General features: G+C 34.4%; 1 protein-coding gene and 1 long non-coding RNA gene across 2 annotated transcripts in view; one reads left to right on the top strand and one right to left on the bottom strand.

The window, feature by feature from the left end:
• Positions 1 to 637: 637 nt before the first annotated feature.
• LOC105217246 (drebrin-like protein) lies at positions 638 to 11,567 on the bottom strand. Its single transcript, XM_011192163.3, has 7 exons — positions 10,432 to 11,567; positions 8,407 to 8,578; positions 6,673 to 7,124; positions 6,430 to 6,609; positions 5,678 to 6,369; positions 5,510 to 5,602; positions 638 to 3,486 (listed from the first exon to the last, which is right to left on the bottom strand). Exons 1-7 carry the CDS (start codon positions 10,512 to 10,514, stop codon positions 3,347 to 3,349), a joined length of 1,812 nt encoding a protein of 603 aa, XP_011190465.1. The 5' UTR covers positions 10,515 to 11,567; the 3' UTR covers positions 638 to 3,346.
• A 177-nt stretch (positions 11,568 to 11,744) lies between these two features.
• Positions 11,745 to 26,578, top strand: part of LOC128921819 (uncharacterized) — a 50,885-nt gene continuing 36,051 nt past the window's right edge. Inside the window, exons 1-2 of the long non-coding RNA XR_008471132.1 lie at positions 11,745 to 12,762; positions 16,822 to 18,421. This is a non-coding gene — a long non-coding RNA (uncharacterized LOC128921819). The remainder of the gene's footprint in view (positions 12,763 to 16,821; positions 18,422 to 26,578) is intronic.

Below are 26,578 nucleotides of genomic sequence, written 5' to 3'. Positions count from 1 at the left end.
CTTCCAGGCAGCTTCTACAGCTAGCATCCGCTGAGATTTTCAATCTAATAGCGTGGATTTCCATGGACCAATGACCATTTAAAACTCCAACGACTAAGAAGAGATAAGCTTTGGTACGGCCGAAGAGCTCCCCCGATCTTTTGCGATTCCCACTAGGCCAGGAGGATCTGCTTTTCCTTTTTCCATGTATCTGTTGGTGAGACTGACCTGCTTTCTACCTCATCACCTTTACAATTTCCGCGATTTCGCGATGGCCAGACACCTAGACCAGTCACATCATGAAGTGGTATGATGCCATTGATAGTGAAGATTAGCATTCCTCAACCGCCTTGAGCGTACAGTCATTGAACACAAGGCTAGTATCTTCGCTTTACTATCAGAATGACTAAAACTAAATTAAAGTTGACAAGAAGTTCCCGATAGCAAACTGCTCAACCTAAATTCCACGCTAACTTCGACTCATCGTGAAGAAGCTCACCGCGTCTCTCCTCCTGCGACTCATTGCTACCCAAACCTATCTCGAGAAAGGAATACGGGTAAAGAATAAATAGCCAGGACTAGGCCCAGCCACGCATGGAATATAAGTGGGATCCTCATCGTCCATCGTAAATCATTTAATTTAAAAAAAAACACAAAATTTCATATTTTCGAAACATGCATGTATACTTTTTTATTTTTATTGAATTCTTATTGTTTCACAATAAATATTGTTAGTAATCGTAGTACATAATTTTCTCATTCACTTATATACGGTTTAATACTAAAAATTATGGAAAACATTTGCTGAATACAAAAACGGTTTTTGGAATCAAGGTATAAAGTTTTCCCATTGCCATAATTTTCATCTGCAGTTGGTCAACTTGCTTTACACTAGTTATTTTAAGTAGAAAAAAAATCTCAAAAACATTAGTTTAGATAAAAAATTAAGTATTGAAATGAGTTTGAATAGCGTAAGTAATACTAATAAGTGTTTTGCATGTGTATATGTTTGTATATAAAATGGACAAATTATGAAGGACGTGGCCGTCACCTTTTAAAGGTTGCCAGCATAAATATTAGTGATGCGCAGTATTTTTATAGCAAATAATTTGTGTTTAAGTTTTTAATAAATATAATAATATAATACCGTTACACTAAATTGTAAATATAATATTTTTTAGTTAAAGAAACTGGTTTGACTTTTTTGATATTTCGCACGTCAGGACGCAATAAGGACGCATTGTTGTTTTACAACAGAAAAATAACTAAATTAAAGAAAGTTAAGATATGTATGTGTGTGGTAGCATATACATAAATGGCGGTTTCTTTTTTTTATAAAAATTATTATAAAATAAAATTATAAAAAGAAACGAAGACAAAAACAAACAATTAAAAAATCTCATTTTAAAAAAATGAAATAAAAAATATTAATAAAATATGATTAAATTAATTATTTTTAAAAAATAAAATTAAATAAAAAATTAATTTAATTTTTTTAACTTAATTTAAAAAAAATAGACGAACAATCTTAATAAAATTAATTAAAGAAAAATTATTTAAAAATTAGAAAAAATTAAAAATAATTAATAAATAAATAAAAATAATCAATAAAATAACAAAAAAAAGTATGTATTAAAAACAATAAAAAGTAAATAAAAATAATAATTAAAAGACTAAATATCATTTTTTATTATAATTAATTTAAAAAATTACCAAAATTATAAAAAAATATGAAATATTGAAAATAATTAGAAAAAAAAATAAATTTTCATTTTATAAAAAATATTTAAGAAAAATAAAAAAAAAATATTTTTGTCAAATTAAGAACTATTTTAAGTTATTTATATTTGTTAATTTAAAAAAAAAAAATAAAAAAAAAAATTAATTATATGAAACTCAATTGAAACTATATATTTAAAATGATTTAACTTATAAAGAAACCGAATAAAAGCTTAATTTAAAATTTCATAAATTTCATTAGAGAAAGTATTTAATCAAGCATTCAAGCAAGTTAATTTAGATGTTTTTAATAAACAATTTTTTTCAATTAAAATTGTAATTAAGATTTTTTAATAAACAGAAAAAAAAATTGGAATTTATTTTTTAATAAAAACACGCTCAGTATCCACACGGGATCATTAAAACATTTAGAAAATTACGAAGAGCGCATTCTACACAACAACAACAAAATTTCCCTGTCTTTCTAGCATAACACGCAACAACAAAAATGTTTTTTTTTAATTTTTCGTTAAATTTCGTTACTTGCTTGTTAACGTTTAGGCAACAAATTTACAATACAAAATATTTAAATTCGCGCTTAGTAACATAGTGTATTTAACCGAAAATCTATGTATATGTGTATTATAATCTCGTTTACTGAACGCAATCGTTTACAATGTCTGTCTGTATATGTGTATATGTGGTTTCTATACAGCTTGGCACTAATAGTATTTATGTAGTTTTAAATAATTTTTTAAATAATTTTTTTAATATTTTTTCCCAAATAATTTTTTTTAATAATTTTTCAAATAAGTTTTTTTTTTATAATTTTCGCTTACATTTCGAAAAAAGTATAGATAACATTTTAATACTTGTTTTTAATAGTTTCTTTTGAATTCTTTACTAGGCTTACAATATTTTTAATTTTATTTTTATATTTATTTTTTCTTTAAATGTAGAATAGAAAAATTGTTTAAAAATGCATCAAAAATTTTATATATATATGGGTGTGTATGTGTGTGAGTGCGTAAAATTGGCTTATGTTTGAATATAAATTTCGTACTAATGCAAGTATTTACTATTACATTTTTTTTATTTGGAAAAAACTTGCGTGTTTGCAGTGCAGCGCAGCCGGTGGTCTCTTGTTCAATTCAATTGTTAATAATCGTAATATTTTTTGTTGTTTTCACTTTTGTTTGCAGTCAATATAGTTGTCGCTCATCAATATATATGTTATACATATATATATATATATATATATGTAAATGTATGTTGCTATAAAAATGCATAAGAATTCAATTGCTTCAGTAGTATTAGGAGTTTCTAAACCGCTTCAGTTGAAATTACATTAATTGTGTTGTGCTAAATGTTGTTGTTATATAGGGCGCGGCAATGGTGATTATAGTTGCTGAATTGTTATTAAATGTTTAAATTGTTTTTGGTGAGTTTTTAAATTAATTAATTTTTTTTTCATTAATTTTTTTTAAATTAATTTTGTTTTATTCGCTTGTTGCATTTGTTGTTGTTATTCGCATTTGTAAAAGTATAAGAAAAATTGTAAATTTTTTGTTCATCAAATGTGTGTTTTGGTTTGGTTCTACGCAATTATTGTTTCTTTGTATGTATATAATTAATTCCCTTTTTTTCTTTAGTTAATAATTTCGACATAATTTGCCGGAAACAGTCCATAAGTTCCATCGGGTCCGAGCCCTTGCCACCAGCCTTCATCGATTTGATCGATATGCGTGATGATGTCGCCCGGATCGAAAGTAATTTCGGATTCGTCAGCTGTGGGGTGGGAAAAAACGAAATTAAATTAATATCAAATGACGAACCTTTCAGTGAGAATACTATTAAAAGCATTTATTATAATATCTCTATAAAATAAATTCAGTAGAACCAAGCCATCCCCGTTGGATATTATATATTACATATTCCTTATCTAAAATGAACATACAGTATCTAACTTTATATCTTTAGTATCTTTATAACAATTGCTCCACATGAATTTTGTCATCGAATGTCCTACAAAATTAAACTGTTTGGTAGATTTTATAGAATACCAACATCACCCAACTAACAATTTTGACGAATGTTCCCAATTTGAAAGACTTTTCAGAGATCCTTAGTTCCCTAAAGCTAAAGCACTAAATCTTAACGAAAAGATCCACATGGAAAGCATTCAAGTTCTCGAGATAGCAGAGTCAGATAACGAAGCTGACAAACTATATCATTAAAGGTCATTCTCACAGAGGATAACATGAGTAGTAAAGAGTGAATTTTGAGTATAATAGCTTGACCCTGATCAGTTTCGACACTAGATTCTGAAAGAGGTTCAATCAAAGTAAAATTTCTAACGTAGTTCAAGTTTCCAAGAATCATACCATAGAACTGCCTAAGATAATAATATAATGTGAATATCCCCTCCACACCAATTTTTAAAGAAGACTAGACTAATTGTTATAGAAATCATGAAACGGTAGGCCCAGGAAACGAGCTATTTCGAAGAGGTCCAATTAAAGCTTCACTGGGCATCAAAAGAGGTGGTTAATGTCACACAGATATTTTTTTCATGATAGTAGATACTATGTTGTTATGTTTCTCAGGGTCTACCACTAATAAATTGAAGTCTAAGCTTCTACAATATTGAGGACATTAAACAGAAATTGCGGTTAGTCTAGTCAGACGAATCCGTAATTATCCCGATCTTATCAGTCAAAGGGTTTAGAAAGTTATCTAATAAGTTAATTTTCACGACTTTAACTTCACTGAAGAAAGTTGGAAATTACGATTAATGATTCAATATCGAATCCGTTAAAAAAAGGATAGATATCGGAGATAGACTTGGTTACTCCAGTTTCGCAAGGCAACTCGTGATTGTTTTTATCGTTTTAACGATTATCCAGCCCTGTGGAAACTATAAGCCTATTTGTTGTCGAAGTCATCTAACGGGAGCCCCCAGAAACGTCTGTTTTGATAGAGTCGGACAAAAGGGAAAGGGGTGTTAGATGAGTTGGGTTCGGCGGTACAAAGAGATGACTAGTATAATGCGGGGACTCATTGCATGCAGGATAAGAATTCTGTATGTCGAGGTTCAGTCTGGATAAGTAGGAGTTTAACCTGCTACAGTATCCAAAACGAAGTTGCTTAATGGTCACTCTGCATTCAGGTGGCAACTCGATCTCTTCTTCTACTATGGATGGTGGTTTGACTCCAACGACGCCATTCACTCTGTGGGAAACAATAAAGAAGTTAATGGATCCAATGTGAATGGCGTATTCAGGCACATCTGTATCTTCCTCTGTTTCGTTGCACTGCATCCATGCGACCATACCGGTGCTCCGTAGTTGACGACCGGACGGCCGACCGATAGCCTTATAAGTGGCCAGCAATGTTTCTTTGACATTTCTCCAAGTGCTACCGGCTAGCGACTTGAAGATCTTGTTGCGGCTCTGTACTTTGGTCATTATCGCGGTCGTATGCGGGGTGAAAGAGTGAAGGAGTGCAGACTGTCAAAAGTAACACCTAAAATCTTGGGGTTACTCACAGTCGGTATTGGTATATCATCGGTGTGAGTGTTAAAGTTTCGTCTGCACTCCGCCATCCAGTTGGTAAAAAGAGTTTCATGTTTCAGCCTACATTTTGAATATTAAAAGAGTAACTAGCGTTTCACTAAGAGCTTTAACAAGGCATTTTACTACCACCTAGCAGCAATCCCTCTTAATACTCGAGATAAATGAAATTAAAGATTTAGTCTTAGCGACAAGCAACATAAGCCATTTTCAAGCTTAAATAATGTAATTTTACACACCTGCTTGGTAATCGTATAAAGCTCTTGCCTTCAGCCCAACATCACCAAGTGACTCCTGACAAATGAAGTCATCTTCGTTAACCAAATCAGTCACTGCAAGCAAAAGAGTAAATTTAGAAAAAAATTCTGACAACAGCAATTAGTGCAAAAGAAAAATAGTGTGCTTACAATCATTCCTGTCCAAAGCGCTGCTTATACCATTCTTAACCGATTGCGGTTGTTGCACCGTCACCGACACCTTTGTGCGCACCACCTCCTCCTCCTCGAGCTCTTCACCCTCGTCATCTTGATCCTGATAGACAGCCGTGTCGGTCGCATTAGACGACGATGTCTCTGGCGATTGCAGCGAATTCGATTTGCTGTGCGGTGAACGTTTGATGGTAGAATATTGCTCCTCATTTTCGGCAGCATAATCGTCTGCTGCCGACGGCACATCATCATTATTGGCAATGGCGGTAATTTCTGGTTTGACAGGTTGCTCCTCCTCCAGTGCATTTGTGGCTAAAGCAGGTGCCACGGCGGCGGCAACAGCAACAGGTGCGATCGCCACCTGAGTGGGCGTTAATGTGGTTGTGTGCACGGTGACGGTGGCCGGCGATGGTGCACGTTGTGTGATGGTGTGCACAGCAGGATGCTGCTCCTGCTCCTCTTGTTGCTGTTGTTGTTCATGTTGCTGCTGTGATGACTGTTGTTGTTGTTGTGTGTTATTAACAACATCTTCGAATTTGGAAAGCGCAACTTTACCGGGTGTAGGTGAGGGTTTACGTGGCTCCGGTTCGGCGGCCTGTGGCTGATTGAAGGCGTTAATGCGTTGCGCTATGGATGTGCGCGCAGGTTTGGCAGGTGGTGCGGTATTTAATCTACAACAACAAAATTAAAAATAAATAATTATAGACTCTGTTCCAATTTAAGAAACTTACTTGGTTTGCAACTGGCCCTGACTGGTGTTTTGTGTGAAAATCGCTTTGGCCGCAATGACACGCGAACCGATGAGTTCACGCGCTTCCTGATTGCGCTGTTGGCGCATGCGTTCCGCTTCGGTTATGCCGACATTGAAATTACCGGCAACAGTCTTCTCGGGACTAAGTGGTTGTGGTGAACTGCAAAAGTATATACAACAGAAATTATAACCTCAAAATTAAGTTCATTCGCTGCCCACTCACGTCTTTATCGGCACATGCGCCGGCTGCAGCTTAGACGTGCTAATCACTTTCTTCTCACGCTCCAAATGCTCCTTCTCCTCGCGTGTGCGCTGCTCCTGCTCCAGCTTGGCCAACTGTTGACGCTTCGCTTCCTTTTCGGCCGCCAGGCGTCGTTTCTCCTCTTCCTCCTCCTTCTTCCAGAAGTCTTGCATCACACTTGGATTCAGCTCCTTCGTGGGTATAACGCGTGTGTAATTTGTGCCCACCGGTGTCTTTTGCTCATCCTGCACACCGCGCGGCTCCTTGAAACTGTACGTTGAGCTAACGGCGCTCAACTTCTTGAGCAAACGCTCCACATCGATATCGTCTTCATTACGTGCGTTTATCGTTAAATGTGCGCCGGACAGCAACTTGGCAACATCGTGTATGTGATTCGCACAAGTACCCTTCCGCAGCACTGGCGCGCCTTCGCCCTACAAGTGATGATAAATAAAACGCAAATTAATAAAATCAAAAAGTAATGAAAGCGCGCGATTAAAATGTTGACTCTCTATAAGTACAAACTCAAGTTTCGATAAGATATGGCAAAGGGAATAAAAATAAATAATTTATTGTAAAAGATAACCTTATCGTAGACTACGCCGGGCGTCAGCGTTGTTTACAAAGCATTTAAATGTTAAATGCGGCGATAAAGCGGAAAACCGCTGGGCTGGTCACTTTGTAAATATAAGATTTGAAAAAAAATTGCAATAAAATTAAAAAAAAAAAATAAAAAACAAAAAAAATCAAAAATATATATTAATAATTTATTATATTAATACTTTATTTTTAACATATTTTTTTGTTTTAGTTAAAGCTTCAAGTCATCTCTGTGTGTCCCTTGATTGTTTTTTTTTAATCTGACAATATCGACCACCATTTTCTCTAGAAATCACTAAGTACTCGAAACCCACTTAGACGACAAAGAAATCAATGCGAAGCTGATCAGATGGGGACCTCAGACTTCACGAATTTTTATAATGCATTAATTCATCAGTTTTGTTGTTGTTGTTGTAGCGGTTACTAAAAGTTGCCCAAAGCAATAAGCTTAAATTGACCGAATTCATCTAACGAGAGGCCCAGTAAACGAGCTATTTCGAGAGGGTCGGACTAAAGGGAAAGGGGTGTTAGATGAGTAGTGCCATGTGGGGAATATTTGCATGCAGGACATATATTGAATATGTCAGGGTTCAGTCTGGATAAGTAGGAATTTAACCTAATACAGTAACCAGAAGAAGTTGCGCGAGGGTTACACTAGTTTCGAGAGGCAACTCGAGCCTTCTCGAGGGTTAATGGCTCCTCTGTGCATGGCGTTCAGTGATTGCCGAAAGTCTGTCACATCCGAAGTCCGGTCGGTATAGTTCTGTAAGTCACCAAGTATTTAAGGAAGGCACTCTTGACGGCTAAGGGGTGCGGCTCGGCTTCCAGTAAGTGACGGAAGGGATGATTTCTACAAAAGCAACCCAACAGAAATTGTTTGGAGTGCATTGCGGTTCGTTCTTTCAGTGGTAGCGTAAAGGACTCATTATGAAGGTGCTCGACCGGAGACATCAACTGGCAACCAGTGGCTCTCCGGAGAGCGGTGCTTTGACAAGTCTGAAGCTTCTCCAGCTGCGTCCTACTGCACCCAGGCCACCATATAGGGGCTGCATAGTTTATTAACTTGTTTTAATATCCTCTTATTATATACCGTTAATCCCTCGTCTGCTCACTAACCTGCCAATTGATGAGTAGAAACTTTTTCAAGCCCGTCTTCGGATCTTCAATGCGCACAAAAGCATACATAATTTTGCCGCTATTCAGATCCTCGCATAGCTCCTCCACGCCATCCTCACCGCTGCCCACAACTTTCAGTTCATTCGTTTGACCTTCGTAGCCATAGAGTGACCTGCGGAAGAGCAAATTACATATATATTTTATTGAGCACTCACATAGATGTAAGTATGTATGTATATATAAACACATGTTAGTATATACATATATATAAATATCTGTTTGTCAGTATGTAAATGCAGTGAAATAAAAATGTAAAATTATCTTAAACGACTAAGCAAAGTGCATACAGCACAGGCGAGCACACAAAGGGCATCATGGCAGCGAGTTGACATTAATTGTGGCATAATTAAATTTTTGTGCAGCAACTCGAATGCAGTTAACACACCAAGCAAAGCAAAATGGAACAGAAAACTAAGCGAAATAATGAAATGTTAGTAACTACTAATGAGAAATTGAGGGCACAGAAGGCAACGTCGCAGACGTTGAGAAAAAATGCATAGGAAATTTCAAATTCACAACTCAACAGTTAGGAGAGTTAATTAAAACTCGGCTGACTTTCACATGGCAGATATGTGTATGTGTTGCTGTGTGAATGGTTACGTAAAAAATACATACGAGTATAAGTGTATGAACCAGTGCACAGTGTACTTCTAAAAACATGTACATTGCTTTACGAAACTCCATTCGTTAGTAAATTTACTGCTGTTGCAGCTTGCAACATGGGGGTCATTTATTAAGCATTGTCGCAAGTAACACGTTTTTTCCTGTTTGTATGTTTGTCACAAAGTTCTAATCACAGATTTTTTCACACATTCCAAATGAGATTCATATTGTGTTTAGAATACATTTGAAACTAGGTGGTATAGTTAGTATAAGTACTAATGAAATTAGCATAATTTTCTACTTGAAAGGTGAATTTTAAAAAAATCATGAAAATTTATTAAGAAAAATATTGAAAACGTAGATATTTGTTGTTGGATTATATATATTATATAAAAATACTATATAATTATTTAAATTTTAATAAGTTTTCTCAATATACGAAATATATATATTTGAACTTCCATAATTCGAACTTCTATAACTCGAAGTTCTCCAGAAATCGAACTCTTGAATTGGCACTAGAAGTCAAATTTCATACAAATTACCTTCCGTCATTCGGATGTTTCTCTAATTCGAAGTTCTTTTGTGGATTATAGTGATTGGAGTATGCATATGGACTGTTTATATTTATAAAATATTTTAATTAGCCACAACTATTTTTCTATAGTTCTTATTGGTAACAAATCTGGCTTGCATAAAAGTTTCAAGCAAAATAAACGAATAATAAGCAGTTACACAATATAAAATAACACAAAAAGAATTTTAACTTATATACAAAACAAACAGTAACGATTTTCCTTATATTTTTTATTAAAGTAACCTCATGTTAATGAAAACGCTTACTTACTTAAGCTTGAATATATAATTACGGATTTAAGTGTTAATGCTTTTAATTTCATTACATCTAACAGCTGCAATCTCAAATTAAAGTTGAAATGTTCATACGAATGACTGTTTGCTGCTTTTTACAACTTTCCGGTTTTCTTGCATATTTTTTAAATGACTGTATATGAAAATATGCACACACAGGTATAGCTTGACTCATGACAATACAGGCACACACATACAGTATATACATATTTACATGATTTAAACAATTAAAAGCGCACGTCGCATAGTAAATATTTATGCAACATTTAACAAAAGACGACAGGTGAAAGGTGTTGAAGCGTAGTAGCTTTGTAAGCGCTAAATTGGAGCGTAATTTCAAATGAAGTGAATGTCTAACGGTGTAGTTTACGGTTATAGCATTTATGAAAATGACAAATATTCAAATGGATTTTTCTCAATAGGAGAACGTCTAGTTTGCTACAAGTTGAATCGTTAATCTTCAGTAGTAAATGAAAAAATACTCAAACTCACCAGTTAGTGCTGCTTTTATCGTCTAGCACATCTTTCCAAGCGGCTACAATCTGTGCACGATGTTTCTCAAAACTAATAGCCATATTATATGTATATGATTTAAACGTCTGTGTCACCACAAGCAATAAACTTTACGACGTTGACTTTCCGCACAAAAACAACTTTGGAACTTTTACAATAAATACACGTTTGCGGTAGCTAACGTTTTCTTTGGTTAATACCCACTCCAATGGCGACGACCTTGAAAGACGACGGTTTGGCACTGCGCCAAAGTATACACTAACTCTCTCAACTGGACACGCGTTTGATTGTGACTGCGTTGTTTGCGCCGCCTGTTAAACGACTTGTGTTGCGTGTGCCACTGTATGAATGAATAACAACCTGCCTGATTTTTCCAAATTTCACACACTTTCCTTCTGCACCAACACTTGCATTGACACTTGCGTTTGCGTTAGGCATACAATAACAGCACGTATTTATAAATGTGTTTACACGCGCGGCACACCTGCTTGCTCCTGCTTTAGTTTATGCCTTTCCCCACAACTTGATTGGGAATTTGCAACTGATTTACGCACTCGACGCACCCAAACCCTATTTTTATTTTTAACAGTTTACGTGCTTATATGTTTCACGCTGCCCTCACTAGACAATTATTAATTCCATGCAAGTGATTTTCTGTTACTGCGTGGGTGTCAATGTCTTCCTTTGCTTTGCTATCGCTGCTTTAGCCACTGCGTTGCGCTGCTAATTCCACTAACAAAATTCACATATTAACACGGCAAGCTGCCGTTGGTGCTGCTGTTTTGCTGCCGATTCCGCTGCCACTGCTGCTAACTAGCGCTTCGGCGTTATGGTGCTTTTAAAATTGATTTTTCTGCTCAGTGCACTGGAATTTTATGTTTATTTAAGGCAAAGCTTGCACCATTTTAGCAAATACTTCAATTGAAATTTGTTTATCACACTTTTTGAGCTGTTTTCTAACACAATTCAGTTCTTCAAATTGTTTGCAAAAATTTTCGCGAATTTAACACTTGTATATTGTGATTTTTGTTATTTACTGAGCGACAATTTACTGTCACTGTAGCCGACGACTCTGCTGCTGTTTTTAAAATTCCGATTGGGTGAATTGGCAGAGCGACTCTGTGCACAAGAATTTCTTATTGGTGTGCAGGGTTGCAAACAACTCGGCAGAAAAACAATAAATTTGAGTTACGGTTTGACAAATATTGTAATTATAAGAATTTGATGAATTTTATTAAAATATTTTATTTCGCAAATAACGATTTTAATTTTTCATTGTAAACAGAAAATTACACTTTTATTTCAATAAGACTGCGCATAGCGCCATCTATTGCACACTCCCCTGCATGTTATTTTTTACCAAAGACATGGACCAATTCAAACAGTTATTACGATTGGAAGTAAAGCATAAACACCACTGACAATTATCGCTTTTGACGTGCACAAAGCAAACACGCCGTTGACAGCACGTCGGTTGCATCCGATGGCCGCTGAATAGTAATGGCGCTGTTGCCTACATTCCATTCAAATTCCGCACATACCACTGGACAAACAAACTAAAAGAAGAATACACTTTTATAAAATCTATAGAAAAGCGCTCTAGCTACAGAAAAGTAACGCAAAGAAAGATTCATAGCCAAAGAGACGTTGTCGTTGTCGGTGACGGTGTCGATGGTAATATATAGTACATATAGTATTTGCTTACTTGCTACTTTGTTCGGTCGAACGTTTCAGACGATTTTCTCCACTCGCGCTGTTTGACAAATTGTGAAATTTGCGCTAGAAAAATCCAATAAAGTGTGTGTTTTGTGGATAATTGCGTACGCAAGTGCTTATCAAGTGAAATTTTGCATTCATTTTTTTCTTATTTGGTTATTGTTTGTATGTCTCGTTAATATCGCGGCATATGCACAGCACAGCATCGACTTTGCAATTTTGCTGCCGCTGCAGTCGATAGATCTGCCCGGTAATTGTTCGTTGTAGCGGGGAGTAAGGTACGCATTGTGAACAATACAAAAAATTTTTCGAATTGGCATTCGCCTCCGTATGTCCATGCAAACATATGTGTAGCTGTGTGCGCGTGTGTGTGTGTATGTGCATTATGCCTATGTGTGTGGCGACAAACGCGTCAAACAATAACAAAAATACAGGCTGCTGCACTAATTTCGCCCATGCATTGCTTGTGCACCCTCCGCCGCCACCGGCAAAAGTCCAATGCATTCGTAATTCAGCTGCTCGGCGAGATATGTACATCTGTTCTGCAGCCAGTTAGTGCGAATACACATAGTTGGAAAGCAGTAAATTTTTAAGGTAATTGCAGAAATTGCATTTTATTGTTTTTAACTTTTCTAACGAAAGTATTTTCTTTTTCCATTGCAGGTAAATAAAACTAAAATATAAACTATGTTTTTATCCTGCAAATAAATTATGAAAATTGCTATAAGAAGGGACATATGTATAAAGAGTTGGGATTTAAGCAGGACTGTAAAGTGCCGGAAATATTAAGTTCAATTCTGTAAAAGGGATTATGGGATATTACTTGCTTTATTTGCCGGTTGTAAACACCCAAAGCTGTGCAATCTGTCGTCTTAGCAACAACAATAGCTGTTTGTTCCAAAATTGCAACACTGATATGCTTGCGAATCATATGTATATTTGTGTTTATATATAATTTTAAGAGTAAGACTCAAAAGCCAAGTTGTTGACTTATATATAAGGATTTACTTGGAATAAGATGGTGGAATTATTTATCCACGGACGGGTTTTTGTAACCAGATTTACACATATCCGTCAATTTACTAAGCTCCATTAACAATAACACCGGAAGTATTCATCAAATTTAATGTTTTAAATTAATAGAAATAAGCAAAATTCTAAGCATAATTAATAATATAATCGTTCCCACGGCAGTCGGTTTTACGTAACCTAAAGGTACCCGGATTTTTATCCGGCCAAGGACTGTCAAATCAGCAGCATTCTTTACATTTATTTTGAGAATATTTTAAGGCGCTACAACAACAACAACCGTTTATTTCATATGAATAATCTATTGATTTATTGTGCCTCTTTGCTTCTTAACCTAAATTAGCATATTGTACTAAGGAAAAATTCGTTCGAAATGTGAAATATGTTCATCAAGCATCGGAAATACATTATTCCTATAAAATAGTTGTAAATAACAAAAAATAATGTAATAATTTAAATTTTTTGTACAAATTTACATACTTCAAGAAAAACTGCCCACTTGGCACTAGTTGTGTATTAATTATGAATTTTATTGAAAAGTGTTAGAGATTATTGTATTAAAATATTATTATTAATTTAAGTTATTAATTTAAGGTTATATATAAATAAGGTAATTCAAATAATTTGTTTGACACTATAGTACTTGAGCTTTGTGGAATTCGTGTATGAAGTAGTGGTAGTATGTGTTTTTCAATAACTTTTCAAATATGTTAAAATTTTTTATATTATTTTTTTTGTGGGGAGCAGTAAGTAAGTAAAGGAATATTAGTAAGTAAAGTTTTAGGTTATGTTTAGCGATGAAAATGAAAAAAGTTCGTTATATATGTAAATACATACAATTAAGTTTATATTTCCAATTACACATTAAAAATATTTAGGTTATGTTTACTTATTACCAACTTGGGCAAAAATTTGTGTTCCTAATCAGTTTATCAAATGAAAATAGTTATCAAACCCATCCGTGTGGCATTTGCCATTGCAACGCATACAAGTCAAACAACACTTGTGATTCCAATTAAATAGCTATGCGTGATTTAGAGCATATAAGTGTGTCGTTCTATATATATTTTGTACATATATTTATTTGTAGGCTTTACTTACTTATACTCTACGCACTAAAAATTTATAACTTGAGATAATTCGAATTTTTATCACATTGCCCCTTAATATTATTGACTAATCAGAAAAAACAGATGGCAACAAAGTAAATAATTGCTTTGGTTGTTTTAATTGTACTCAATTTAGAATGAAAGGAATGTTGCTGGAGTGATGTTTCGTGATTAGAACTGCAGCAAGGTGTTTCCGCTTTAATAAAAAGAACTGACTTGAAAATTAAATTTTATATATGCATTTATATAAATATTTAGATTATAGATAGAATATATAGTACATCAATTAATTTTTAAAATTTGCATAAAATTATTGTAAGCAATTTAATTTAAATTTGTATATGTATTGCTATATATATATGTATGAATATGCTCCTACTATGCTACAGTCACTATTGGTTAATACACATTTCAACCTTTCCAAACCACTTTAATTCCAACAAAATGTCCGAAAATTATCCAAAATGCGATCGCTTACAGCAGCGTCTGGCTTCGTGATGTTTTGTTCAACACCAAGTAATGTGAGCTAAAGCAACGCTCCAAAATAAGTATTTACGGGTAAAACTCTATATGTATGTATGTATGTATATTGCGTTGTCTGCTGTTGTCAAGCTGCTGCTGTCCAAGACAAAGAGTTAAGCTGCCAACAGCAAAAGCAGTTAAATATATTTATTTCATGGCATATACATATTAATATATATAACTATATACTTTAAATATATACAATTTCATGTACATATTTTCAAGTGCCATATGGCGTTGCTACACCAAGATTAACTTCATTGCTGTTGTTGTTGAACTGCTTCTTTGTTACTATTGTATCAGAGCAGTTTACTTTTGGCAACTGATCTTCAGTTTTTGCTTTAAGCTGGATTCTCGACTGCCCAACTGTTACTTTTGCCAACTCATCCTGCTGGTTGTTCGTCATTTTTTGGCGATTGTTTAAGAGTTATGGCCTTATTTCTGTTTGTAGATCGAATTCTTTGACTCATTTTTGCACTTTGCTTTAATATTGGTTTTGGAATGAAATACTCATTTACAGTTGTGTGAAAATTATTGACATCAGTGGCAGCGTAATCAATCTTCAGATAGAGCTCCATTTCTAGAGAGAACAGGTTCTTTTGAGACCCTCTTTCCTTTCCAAGTTAAAAAGTAAAAACTATTAAGCTTTACTAGCAAAACAAAAACTATTAAGCATACTCAAGAGTAGGGTTAAAACACCTCGGTACAGCCGACTTAAGAACTTTGTAGTAGACAAGCGCTTTGATGAGGGTCTTGGGATCTCACAAAGGACAGTCAAAGCTGTCTAAGTGAGACTCTGCAATTGCGAAGATCTACCCCATGACCTAACCTAACCTATATCTGTATACACGATTTGTCTCTTTATCCCAACTATTTTTTCCTTTTTCTATTCACTTTCCCTATTTCCTATATATCGCTCCATATTCTGTCTTTCTTTCCCTTTTTTCTCTCACTGTTTTTGCAACTTATATCGGTGTTCAGTCTGTACAGATAGGAGTTTAATATACTACAGTATCCAGAACGAAGTTACTCGAGGGTCATTTGTGTTTCGCGAGGAAACTCGTGATCGGTTGTGATTTGACACCAGGTACTCTATTCACGGCACGGGAGTCAATGAAGGTGTTAATTGATTCTCTGTGAATGGCGTTCAGTGCTTTTCGAAAGTCTGTCGCGTCCGAAGTCCGGTCGGTATAGTTATGTAGATGGTCGACGTATCTAATCTGTCTCTATTTCTTACCTCTCTCTTTAACTCCCTCTCGTTCTGGATTTTGAATCTCGGAATTACTTTTTGCATTGTACAGCTTTGTTTAAAGGGTTCTGTTGAATTCATGTTGATTTGAATTCATGTTTTGTCTACATTGTTTCATAATGTTTCATAAACTATTTTGGTCTTAATTTATTATTTAAGTTTTTCAAACAGTCGGTGAGGTCAGAATGCTTTTGCTCTGTCGAAAACTTTGTTGAAATCAACTGATCTCAGAAGTCTCCCGCCTCAAAGGGTTTAAACTTTTCTGAACCCATCCGGGCAGTTGAAATAGAGCTCTTATATTCGGAACAAGGATATTATCATCTCTTCTGTCTATAGGAGGTTCTGTCTATGCAAGGTTTTTAATTTTTTTTTCAAATGTTTAAAGGGTTTGAGGTCCAACATCCAAATGACTGTGTTTGAGTATCAGGTTTCGAAGTACGAGTTGAGTTTTGAAATTTCGCGGGTTTGGAGAGTACAATGGTCAAAAACAGAGGTACTTGGTTTCCACAACACGTTAATGTTTTTGATTTCCTCCTCATTCCAATTGTCCTCCGAGCTTTGAAAGCTTTAGAAAAAGCAAGTTTTTGCAAAACAAAAATAAAATGATTTAAGATTTAATTTTTTGAAAACAAATATTAATACACTGACAATTATTTGCATACAAAAAACACAACAACAATAACAATAAGCTTAAAATATACATTTCCAATTACTTATACTCCATTTTCTCTTCTTCTTTTTCAGCTGTTGGCATCATCATCAACACCAACGCCGCCTACAACCCTTTCACCATTTACTTTTTAGTCGCGTTAGCAACTGAAAACCCGTCTCTCGAGACATAACCATAACCGTTACTTTGCTAAACAGACGTCAACGCCGCTTTTCGTTTTTGTTGTTGCTCAAACTTGCAGCGTTTTTCAACGATTTTGATTTTATAGAGAGCAGAGAAAGGCGGGCGCTACAAATATTTATGAGTGTATATTTGTGTGCCAGAGTCCACCACCCGCGCGCCGTCAAGCGCGAAACCACCTTGCGAAATTTCGCACAGCTGTTGCTGTCAATATTTGTTATTGTTGTTGTTGTTGTTGTCGCCAATCTTGTTGCCAATAACATTGTTGATTTCGTACGCGCATTTATACTTATTAAACACACAGTATATGTATATATATATACATTTGTATATAGTATATATATATAAGTGTGTTTGTTATTGTTGTTTGTATACAGTCATTTTCACTGCGCTTGATTGCGCAGACATAACGTCGTCGTTGCTGGCGTCGCAGTCATGGCTATCTTTGACTTTTGTACAATGGCAATAACAAAAAACAGCAACAACAGCGCGATAAAATAAATAATGATTGAAACAACAACAACAGCAGTACGATAAAATAAATAATAACAACAACAACAACAGTGGCATTGCAACCACTAAGCGAAATTGTCAATGCGTCGCTAGGGAGGTGTGACGCTGCTGCGCGCCCATACTCAACGCTCGAACACAAGCATACAAACATATTTGTAAATGTCTGTCGATAACGCCAACCCGTTAGCAAGCACCTTCAACACCCAGCGCCCTTACTCCGCCTACAACTTCGCCCAACGTGCTCGTCATTGCACGCGCTGCCGCCGCCGTCGCCGTGTTCAGCGTCGTGTACACTGCCGCTGCGCCGCTTGTTACGCGTTTCACTTGGCGCTGCGCCGCGACTGCGTTTGCCGGTTTTTCATTTTGCGAATTTTTACCTTTTCGTTTAAATTGTGAACGCGCGCCCGTGAGCGTGTGTTTGTGTGAGTGCGCGCTTATTTTCCTCAAATCGCTTTTGATTACGCATATGCGCATCTTTAGCGCTTGTCAGTTGCGTTTGGCAAGCGTGTTGAATTTGTTGCAAATTCGTGATTTTTTTTGCTTTGCCCCTCAAGTAGTGTGTGTGCGTGTAAACGTTGCGCATTCAAACCAATTAAAAGTGAAACTCAAAAATTGCGCAAATTTTTTAAATATTTTTGCATTAATTTTCTTATATTTAATTTTTTTTTGCAAATTGTTACAGTGTCTCTCTAGTGTGTTCGTGTGTGTATGTTTTATGAAGTGTAACCCCGTTAAATAACAAAATAAAATAAATTTTCATGGCTTGTTAACAAAGTGAAAAGAAATTGTAAAAAAAATTTAAAAAAAATTGCCTATAAAGTGCAAACAGTGCATAAGTGATCCCCAAAGCTAACTTAAAACGCCGTTTTGTTCCTCACATCAAAAGTAGTTGTCAGTGAAAGAAAAGGCGCTTCTACAACATGGAAACTGCATTGGATGTACTGTCACGTGCTGCCACAATGGTGCAGGATAATGCAAACGGTGAGTCGAATTTATGGTTTTTTGTATGCGAAATATTTTTAAGAACAGAAAATGTTTTCGTTATTACTGTGGTTTCAAAACTTTTACATCGAAGTTAGCATCTATTGAGAATATCAATCTAATAATCCTACCATCGATTTATAGAGCCTCCACTGATTAGGATTAAAAGCTTGTTTCTGATGTTGTCATGACACATAGTCATTAGCCAATATATAACGGACCAACCCGATCCGACAAAACATCCAAACTATGTGATAAAGAGGTTTCTATGTTGAGATCAAAAGCAATTTAGTGACGGTTAATTTAAAAATGGGAGCCTTGGGGGTATTGATTGATAGGCTAACCACTCATTGCATAGATTTACTATCCTACTGAATGTTCACCTCCCTGACAGAGGCAGCACATCTGAGTAATCTGTCAGATGCTGCCTTTATGACAGGCACCTTTAGTTCCGTTCGTGAAAAGGTCAGGGTGCCTCTTCTCCTTTTGCCTTAGATTAGATTAAATATTTTTAGGGAGGTGCCTTACTCCCTTTCATGGTTTCCATGGTTTAGGTCCTTATTTTTGCAATTGTCGGGTAATCTTAGAGTATATGCTCAAAGAGACCACCCCGCGAGATCGCAGAACTAAGTTGAACAGATTCTCCTCTGTATGTATTAACATAATCTGTAATGGTAGACAAACAAGATTAAATTTATCTTTATTCATCTTTGGGGACTTTGCCTGTTAGAAACTTTTTAGCTTGTTTCCACCTTCAGAATGGGCTTCACTTGGTGAAGTCAGACATTTGTAGCTAGGAACTATATTTTGCCACCTTGTCTTCAAATCGGAACTCTTTATTAATGTGTGGATCACCTTGAAGATAGGCTCCGGCTACAAACTTGCTTTTCACTTTCCTAGCCAGATGAACATTTATTATTACGCAATTCGTGGTACTCTGTTAAGCTTTAATCTCTAATATTTATTCAATCAAAATTCTATGTCTATATCAGCGATCTAAACATCTGTAGCGCCTGTGTTATCAAGCATAGGTTGATAGATAGTATAATTTTACTTAATTTAATTCAGTCTTCAAGGTCTATAGGTTCTTAATATGGATACAATTTGAAATGTTTCAGAATTTTTCATTCCACAAAATTTCATTCTAAACGTCCTCAAAGTATGAAAAGCTCTCATGTGATATAAAAAAACAAGTTCTTAGGAATCCACACATCTTTTTGATTTATTTTTTTTGATATATACATACTTTTTTAATTTAACTGAGTTCATGGTCTCTTCATGGTCTCCACGACACACAGTAGGTATTTATGACAAATACGTTTCTGTATCATTTTCAACATAACTCTTTCCGGCGAGACCACACAAGTTGCCAAGCATGATGCATACCCACTACCTAGCAATTAACGCATGCGTTTATATATATAAATGATTCTTTTCGTTGTTTTTTCACAAATTTTTCATGAAATGTACAAGTCGGTACTTCCTGGAAAAGTGTAAAAACGAAATTTTCCACATATTTATGTTTTGTCACAACGCAATAAATAGCCGAATAAAACGGAAATACCAAAGTGGATAACGACCACGGGCCAATGCGCTAATGTGAACCCACTGACACAGGCAATTAAATATAACAACAAATACAGTGGAACCAGCTAAGCGAAGCAGCGCATCGGGTCAGACGATTGCAATTATGAAAAATGTTAAAAAATAAAAAGAAGAATACAACACTGTCATGCGTGAATTCCACTTAAGTGTTTTAATGTGGTTTGTGCCACAAATTGCGGTAAAGAAAAACCAAGAAGAATATGCTGAAATGTGATATAAAAATGTTAAAGTGTTTAGCTATTATTATGCATCTGTTTAAAGTCCCAAAGCTCTGAGTAATTTTTTGTTTTATAATTTTTATGCAAAATTATTGAAGTACATTTACCTTTACTCCTTTCGAACTTAGACCATTGTATAATCAAATATTTCGCGCACTAATTAAGCCACCTTTGTTATACTTTTGGAGACAGCAAGCTTTGGTGGTAATTATTTGATATTATTTCATTTCTTCGTCTATCTAGTTAGTAAGAGTTGTGGTTATTTTACGATTTTGGGTGCTCCAGCCTTATGATTTAATAAGATTCTACCTAAGTTAATTGCGTAATAAAGATCCAGGCATCCGGATCATATTACTCTTATTGAATAAAGAATTTTTTTTTAAATATGATCTCGAAATCATAAGTGAATCCAGTTCTTTTCCATCTTCTACTATGATATACCAGTTTATATGAATTTAAACACATAAATTTTGGTTAATACATATTGCTATATTTTACTTTGATATCTTTAGTACAGCTCTATCTTCTATAAGAGTATACAGCTACTGGCGTACGCCGATGATATCGATATCATTGGAAACAACACCCGCGCCGTTAGTTCTGCTTTTTCCAGACTGGATAAGGAAGCGAAGCGTATGGGTCTGGTGGTGAACGAGGACAAGACGAAATATCTCCTGTCGTCAAACAAACAGTCAGCGCATTCGCGTCTTGGCTCCCACGTCACTGTTGACAGTCTTAACTTTGAAGTTTCGTCTACCTGGGAACCAGCATTAACAGCAATAACAATGTCAGCCTGGAAATCCAACGCCGAATCACTCTTGCCAACAGGTGCTACTATGGACTAAGTAGGCAATTGAAAAGTAAAGTCCTCTCTCGACGAACAAAAACCAAACTCTACAAGTCCAACAAATTAATTTAAGATCATACTCGCCCACTTTTCTCTACGCACACAAATATTCATTTATGGCAATTAAAAAAAATGTATGCTGTCTAATTTTTCAAATTCCTTCGCAGCAAAAGAATGCCATTCTTCTCGCCACTAGACACATCACTTTTTAATTACCCACTATATGGCATACACGCACTACTTTTTTTTGCAAAACAACAAAACAAAAATTTATTTTAAAAATAGCATTTTGAATATTCCAATTTTTCACATTTCTAACAATTTAATACATCATTGTGGTCGGTCGGCGTAGAAAATATGAACAGTTGCTATCGCCAAGAGGCAGAAGTGGGCAAAAACAACAATAAACAAAAGCAAAAAAAAAAACAAAACAGAAAAATAACAAACAAACGCGCATTCCCACACATGACACTCAAAAATGTTTCAAAAATAAACAAAATTCCGAAAAAATTAACATGTCTGAAAATATGTGGAGAGCATATACATATGCATAGAAATAAATGAGTACTTATGTATATGTATGTGTTTGTATGTATGTATATGTTTATGTATTCCGTGTCTACCGCAAAAATTTTGAATTTACAAAATCGTAAAAGATTTGCAAAAAAACAAAAAACGCCGAGTGAAATAAACAGTGACAGCTTTGCAAATACTAAACGAATAGCGACAGTTTGATTGCCACTGCATTGTTCTTCGCGTTTATTTACGTCTGCATTTGTTTGTGTAAATTTTCTGGCGCAAACAAACATTTCGCATGCATAAATTTGTCGTCGGCATTTTCATAAAATTATAATTTATTATTATAGGCAGGCAGTGCGGCAAGTCGGCGTAGAACGTCAAACGATTATCGAAAAAATGCGAGCAACGCTGCAATAAACAGCTCAACACTTGCTTGCAATCATAGAAATAAAATAAAAAATATTTTAATATCCAAGAAAAAATAATTTAGAACACAAATTAAATTAGCGCAAGAACAACAATGCGACTGTGGCTGAAGTCCCATCTGTCTGGCAGTCAAATTTATTGTATCAAAGCCGGCAGGTAGACAATAAATTTAAATGTTGTTTGGATGTGTTGATATTTGTATGATATAATATATTCATTTGTGTGATATTTAATTTTTATATGAAGAAACACGAACGAGTCCATTACATTGTGCAATATTCAATTGATTAAAATTCCTTTCTTCACTTAGAGTGGGGTTTAACGTAATTCTTGAGTGCAAAATATATGTGTATAGAAGTAGACGCGGTGAAAGTAACTCTTTCGCAAAAAATGTTTAGGAATTTAATATTTTTTATTTTAATTGTATATTCTTATTATTTTATCAATTTATTATTCACTTTTGCAAAGTTGGCAACCCTATAGGAAAAAATAAATATTCTCAACCCTAAATCTTCTCAAAATACTTAATTCAATATCTAACATTGTAAGAATTTATTTTATTAATTTACATTTTTTAAACAGGTGGCAACACCTCTCAAAATTTAGTTCGAATTTTAAGCTTTTTTAATATATAGGTTTTAAAATTTTTCTTTACGTATTTTTAAATTTCTTACATTTTGTAAAGAGGTCAACTCCTCCTCAACTTATAATAAATAATAATAATAAAATGTATTTAAATAGATGTCTCTAGGGTCAAGCACTGGTCGATTAAATCGTTTTATATCGATATTGGACATTTGTGTTAACCTTAACCCAACAAACTATTTGTAGATATCTGTTTGCATCCCAAACTTATTCTCAACTGTCAAGATGTCACTTTTTGACCCGAATTCTCGACATCAAATTTTGAAAATAGTTTTGAAAATCAAGATCACAAATACAAACTTTCAGTATTTTTCTAAGCAACGATCTCAGATATCTGTTCTAGCCATATCTTTCCTGAATAGGTCAAACAGAGACCTAAAGATCTAAGAAGTACTTTCTATAAGAAAAAATATGTATAAAGTCTTTAAAAGCTGTTATTCCAATAGTATCCATATAATTAGCATAAACGCACTTTGGTCAGTATAAAGATATCTTACGGTTGGGACGATTCGGCGAGGTTAAGATGACTCGTTGAGGGTTTAAATGTGCCTTGAAAGAAGATTTGCATTATCCCTACTACGGAAAGTTTGCCAATTGCATTATAATGCCTGTTGAGTTAGTGAAACAAATTACTAAGAAATTTTGGATTTTAATTATAATTAAAACGATGTGTGTTCAAAAAATAACGGAATTTTCCGTTTTTTTTTTATGATTTATTCATTCGTCTACATTAATGTTGTCGCCTTTAATACTTTTAGTATATTCCTGCGCTTCTTCCAAAAGTCGAAATATTTCTCAAACTCGATTTTTGGGATAGCATTTGGCTCTTTCAACGATTTCTAGTATTTTTGTAAAACGACATCACTTCAAGGTTCTCTTTGTTTTTGGAAAATGGGGAAAAGTCGCACGGAGTTATGTCTCATGAATATGTATTAAGTCGAAAAATGTGTCTACAAAATTTATATTTTTACTAGACAGTAACAACTGGAGCTTAACCTAAAATAGTTTTTGAGCAACTTATAAGCTCATCGTCGCCTTCAAACATCTCTAGGTATTACTTTGAAGATAATCCAGTACATAATCGCTTAGTATATATACTGACGCCAAGTGTCTCAACCAGCTCAAATTCTCATTTTCCTACCATCTAATATGATTTCGCGAATTATATATTGGTTTTCTGAGATAATAAATAAACTTTCAGTCTCAAAATATATTTGGTGCGAGTAAAATGCTGGAATCAATTGAAATCATCAGCCTGTATTCGATTCCATTGCGGAACAGAATTGCACTTCACTAACTCGAATCACTATAATCCACAAAAAAACTTCAAGTTAGAAAGACTTCGATTCATGGAAGGTAATTTGTATGAAATTTGACTTCTATTACCAATTCAAGAGTTCGAGTTATGGAGAATTTAGAGTTATAAAAATACGAATTATGGAAGTTCAACTGTATATTGTACGGTGTAATTTTCTCTCGTGTTTGGGATAAAACTATGATTCTTCTTGAAAAACCTCAGTTGTTTTTTTTTTTGATAAGAGCAAATCTTCGATAAATTCATTGTAAAAGTGACACTTTGTAATAGAAATTGCCAATAGCCATATTATTCTGTGATTTTAAATCATTTTCATGGACCATGAACCAAAGCTTATGGTAACATTTGGTTTATAATCAGTTGTCAAACATATTGGACAGACCTATTTTGCAAAAATTTCTTGATGAGCATGGAAATTTTCTTTTCTTCATTTGGAGGCTATATTGCACCTCTGACTGGCTGACAAACAAAAATTCTGTCACATAAAACTTTCAACATTGGACAGTTGATCGGGTGATAACTGACAGCAGCAGCGTTGCATTCAAATTTATTAAACGGACACTCATTTCATCAAACTGACCTTGCTGATATACATACAAATATATATAAATAAATATATATAAAGTTGTGTTTGAAAGTGAGTATTTGCCATTTGCAACATTTAATGGCAAACAAATGCATTCACACATCAATCAACAGCTGAAACAACAGCAATAACAACAACATTTGTGCACTTTCATATACTCGGAGTTTCGGCATATAATTTGTGTGCAAATTTCGGGACACGTGACTTTATTTACGGCTCGCTTGTCTATTTACACAATTTATGCACATATTTGTGTTAATAAAAATGACAATGAAACAGCAAATTTGTTTTACACTAAATACACAAGCAGCAGGCATATATTTATATTTATGTGTGTTTGTATATAGGGGGGTATGAAAGCCAGCATGACAAAAGCGCCGCGGAATGCAGTTGTAATCTTTAAAAACTGCTATTTAGTGTAGTGGGTTGGATTGCATGTTAAGCCAATAAATTATATACACGCACACACAAATATTTGGACTACACATATGTATGTATGTATGTATGTAAACTTCTTTGTTTTGTTCACATTTTGTAGTTTCTCAAAAGTATGTTTCCAGAGTCACACTCATGCAAAATATTTTTTTCCGTTTTCGCAAAACCACAACACCGCATACCAAACATATTTACATTCTCATACTTTCTTTTGTTGTTTAATCGTTGTAAATGCCTTTCTTATGCGCTTTGGATCGCTTTAAATATTTTTCTTGCATTTTTTCATCATGAACACAGCAGTCAACTATTTATCAGCGGAATTTTGTCCCTATTTTTCTTGGAAAATTTTCGTTAAATTCTTCTCTTTTGTTGTTGTTACCACTCAAAGTTTTTTTGATAAGGGCATATTCAATGTACATATATATATTAAATATTTTGTTTACCACCACACAAAAAAATTAACACACAAAAAACCAAAAGCAGCTGGTTTAAATTTTTCCAAATTAAAATAAATTAAAAATGTTTAAATGATCTTTTACCATTTAATTTACTGTTATATTTATACGTAAGTATTAGGTGTAACTATTTACCGACTTCGACTACTTATAATATAAATTACTATTATACCAAGACATGGTGACTTTAATAATTTCGTTTCCTTCAAATACTGACAATTAGCCAGTGAATAGGTAAAATTACAATTATTAAATATACACCTCCCTTAGTTGTGCTTAAAAAGTGGCATACTATTTGAAGTAAGCTCAACAAATACTCAGTCTTTAAACAGTTCGTCCAATTAACGAAATTGTCCTTCATCTAATGGCCTTTTCGCACAGCCAAATGAATTGAATACTTTAAGATTATAATTGAGATACCAGTTTTTGTCTTTCGCATAGTCCGCTAATCGATTAACGATCAACTGTTATACATTTTTGGTTTTGATGTTCATAAGACGTTGGTAACTTTCATCAGCTGTTTCCTATTTTAGCAATAATCACAGCCAAGTTTACAGCGTGGACTACAACACGCAGAGTTGCATTCAAGTTCGATTTGTGTTCGATTAGAAATTAATGTAGTAAAATAAGATTTTTATTTTGTATCAATTGATCAATTAAATACTGTGCGAAAAGGCTATAAGAAAACTTCGGAAAATTTAATACTAATTAAATAAAATAATTATGTTTTATAAATTAGATCGATTAAGTGCTTTCCAAAAAACAAAATCAGTTAACCTAAAGTATTTGGTGTCCAGCCTATTACTCAAATATTTCCTATGTTCAAGTTTAACTAATATTTACATATTCAAATTTTTTAAAATTTTGTCGACCTATTAAGATAAACCACAATTAGATTCTTCAGTACTCTGTTCTGGATCATATTAAATAATAAACTAATACAACCGAGTTTGAATTACTCGGTTTTAGCGAAGGTACCCACTGATTCGGAACGATGAGCCAGTTGTCATATATCGGTTGAAATTTCATCTCCAAAATAATACAAGGTAAATTACCAAGTACTTTAGCTTCCTTACGTAAAGGTGATAAATGGATTTTCACCTCTT

Source organism: Zeugodacus cucurbitae, chromosome 4, assembly GCF_028554725.1.
Source record: "Zeugodacus cucurbitae isolate PBARC_wt_2022May chromosome 4, idZeuCucr1.2, whole genome shotgun sequence".
Lineage (NCBI taxonomy): Eukaryota > Metazoa > Arthropoda > Insecta > Diptera > Tephritidae > Zeugodacus > Zeugodacus cucurbitae.
This window is presented reverse-complemented; position numbering and strand designations above follow the sequence as displayed.

Bases quoted from the DNA above. Each gene is read 5' to 3' on its own strand.
- LOC105217246 (XM_011192163.3), bottom strand. From the start codon at position 10,514: ATGGCTATTAGTTTTGAGAAACATCGTGCACAGATTGTAGCCGCTTGG. The intron at 8,579-10,431 runs GTGAGTTTGAGT...GCTCTTCCGCAG, and splicing joins GATAAAAGCAGCACTAACTG to GTCACTCTATGGCTACGAAG. The intron at 3,487-5,509 runs GTGTGTAAAATT...CCCACCCCACAG, and splicing joins TTTATACGATTACCAAGCAG to CTGACGAATCCGAAATTACT.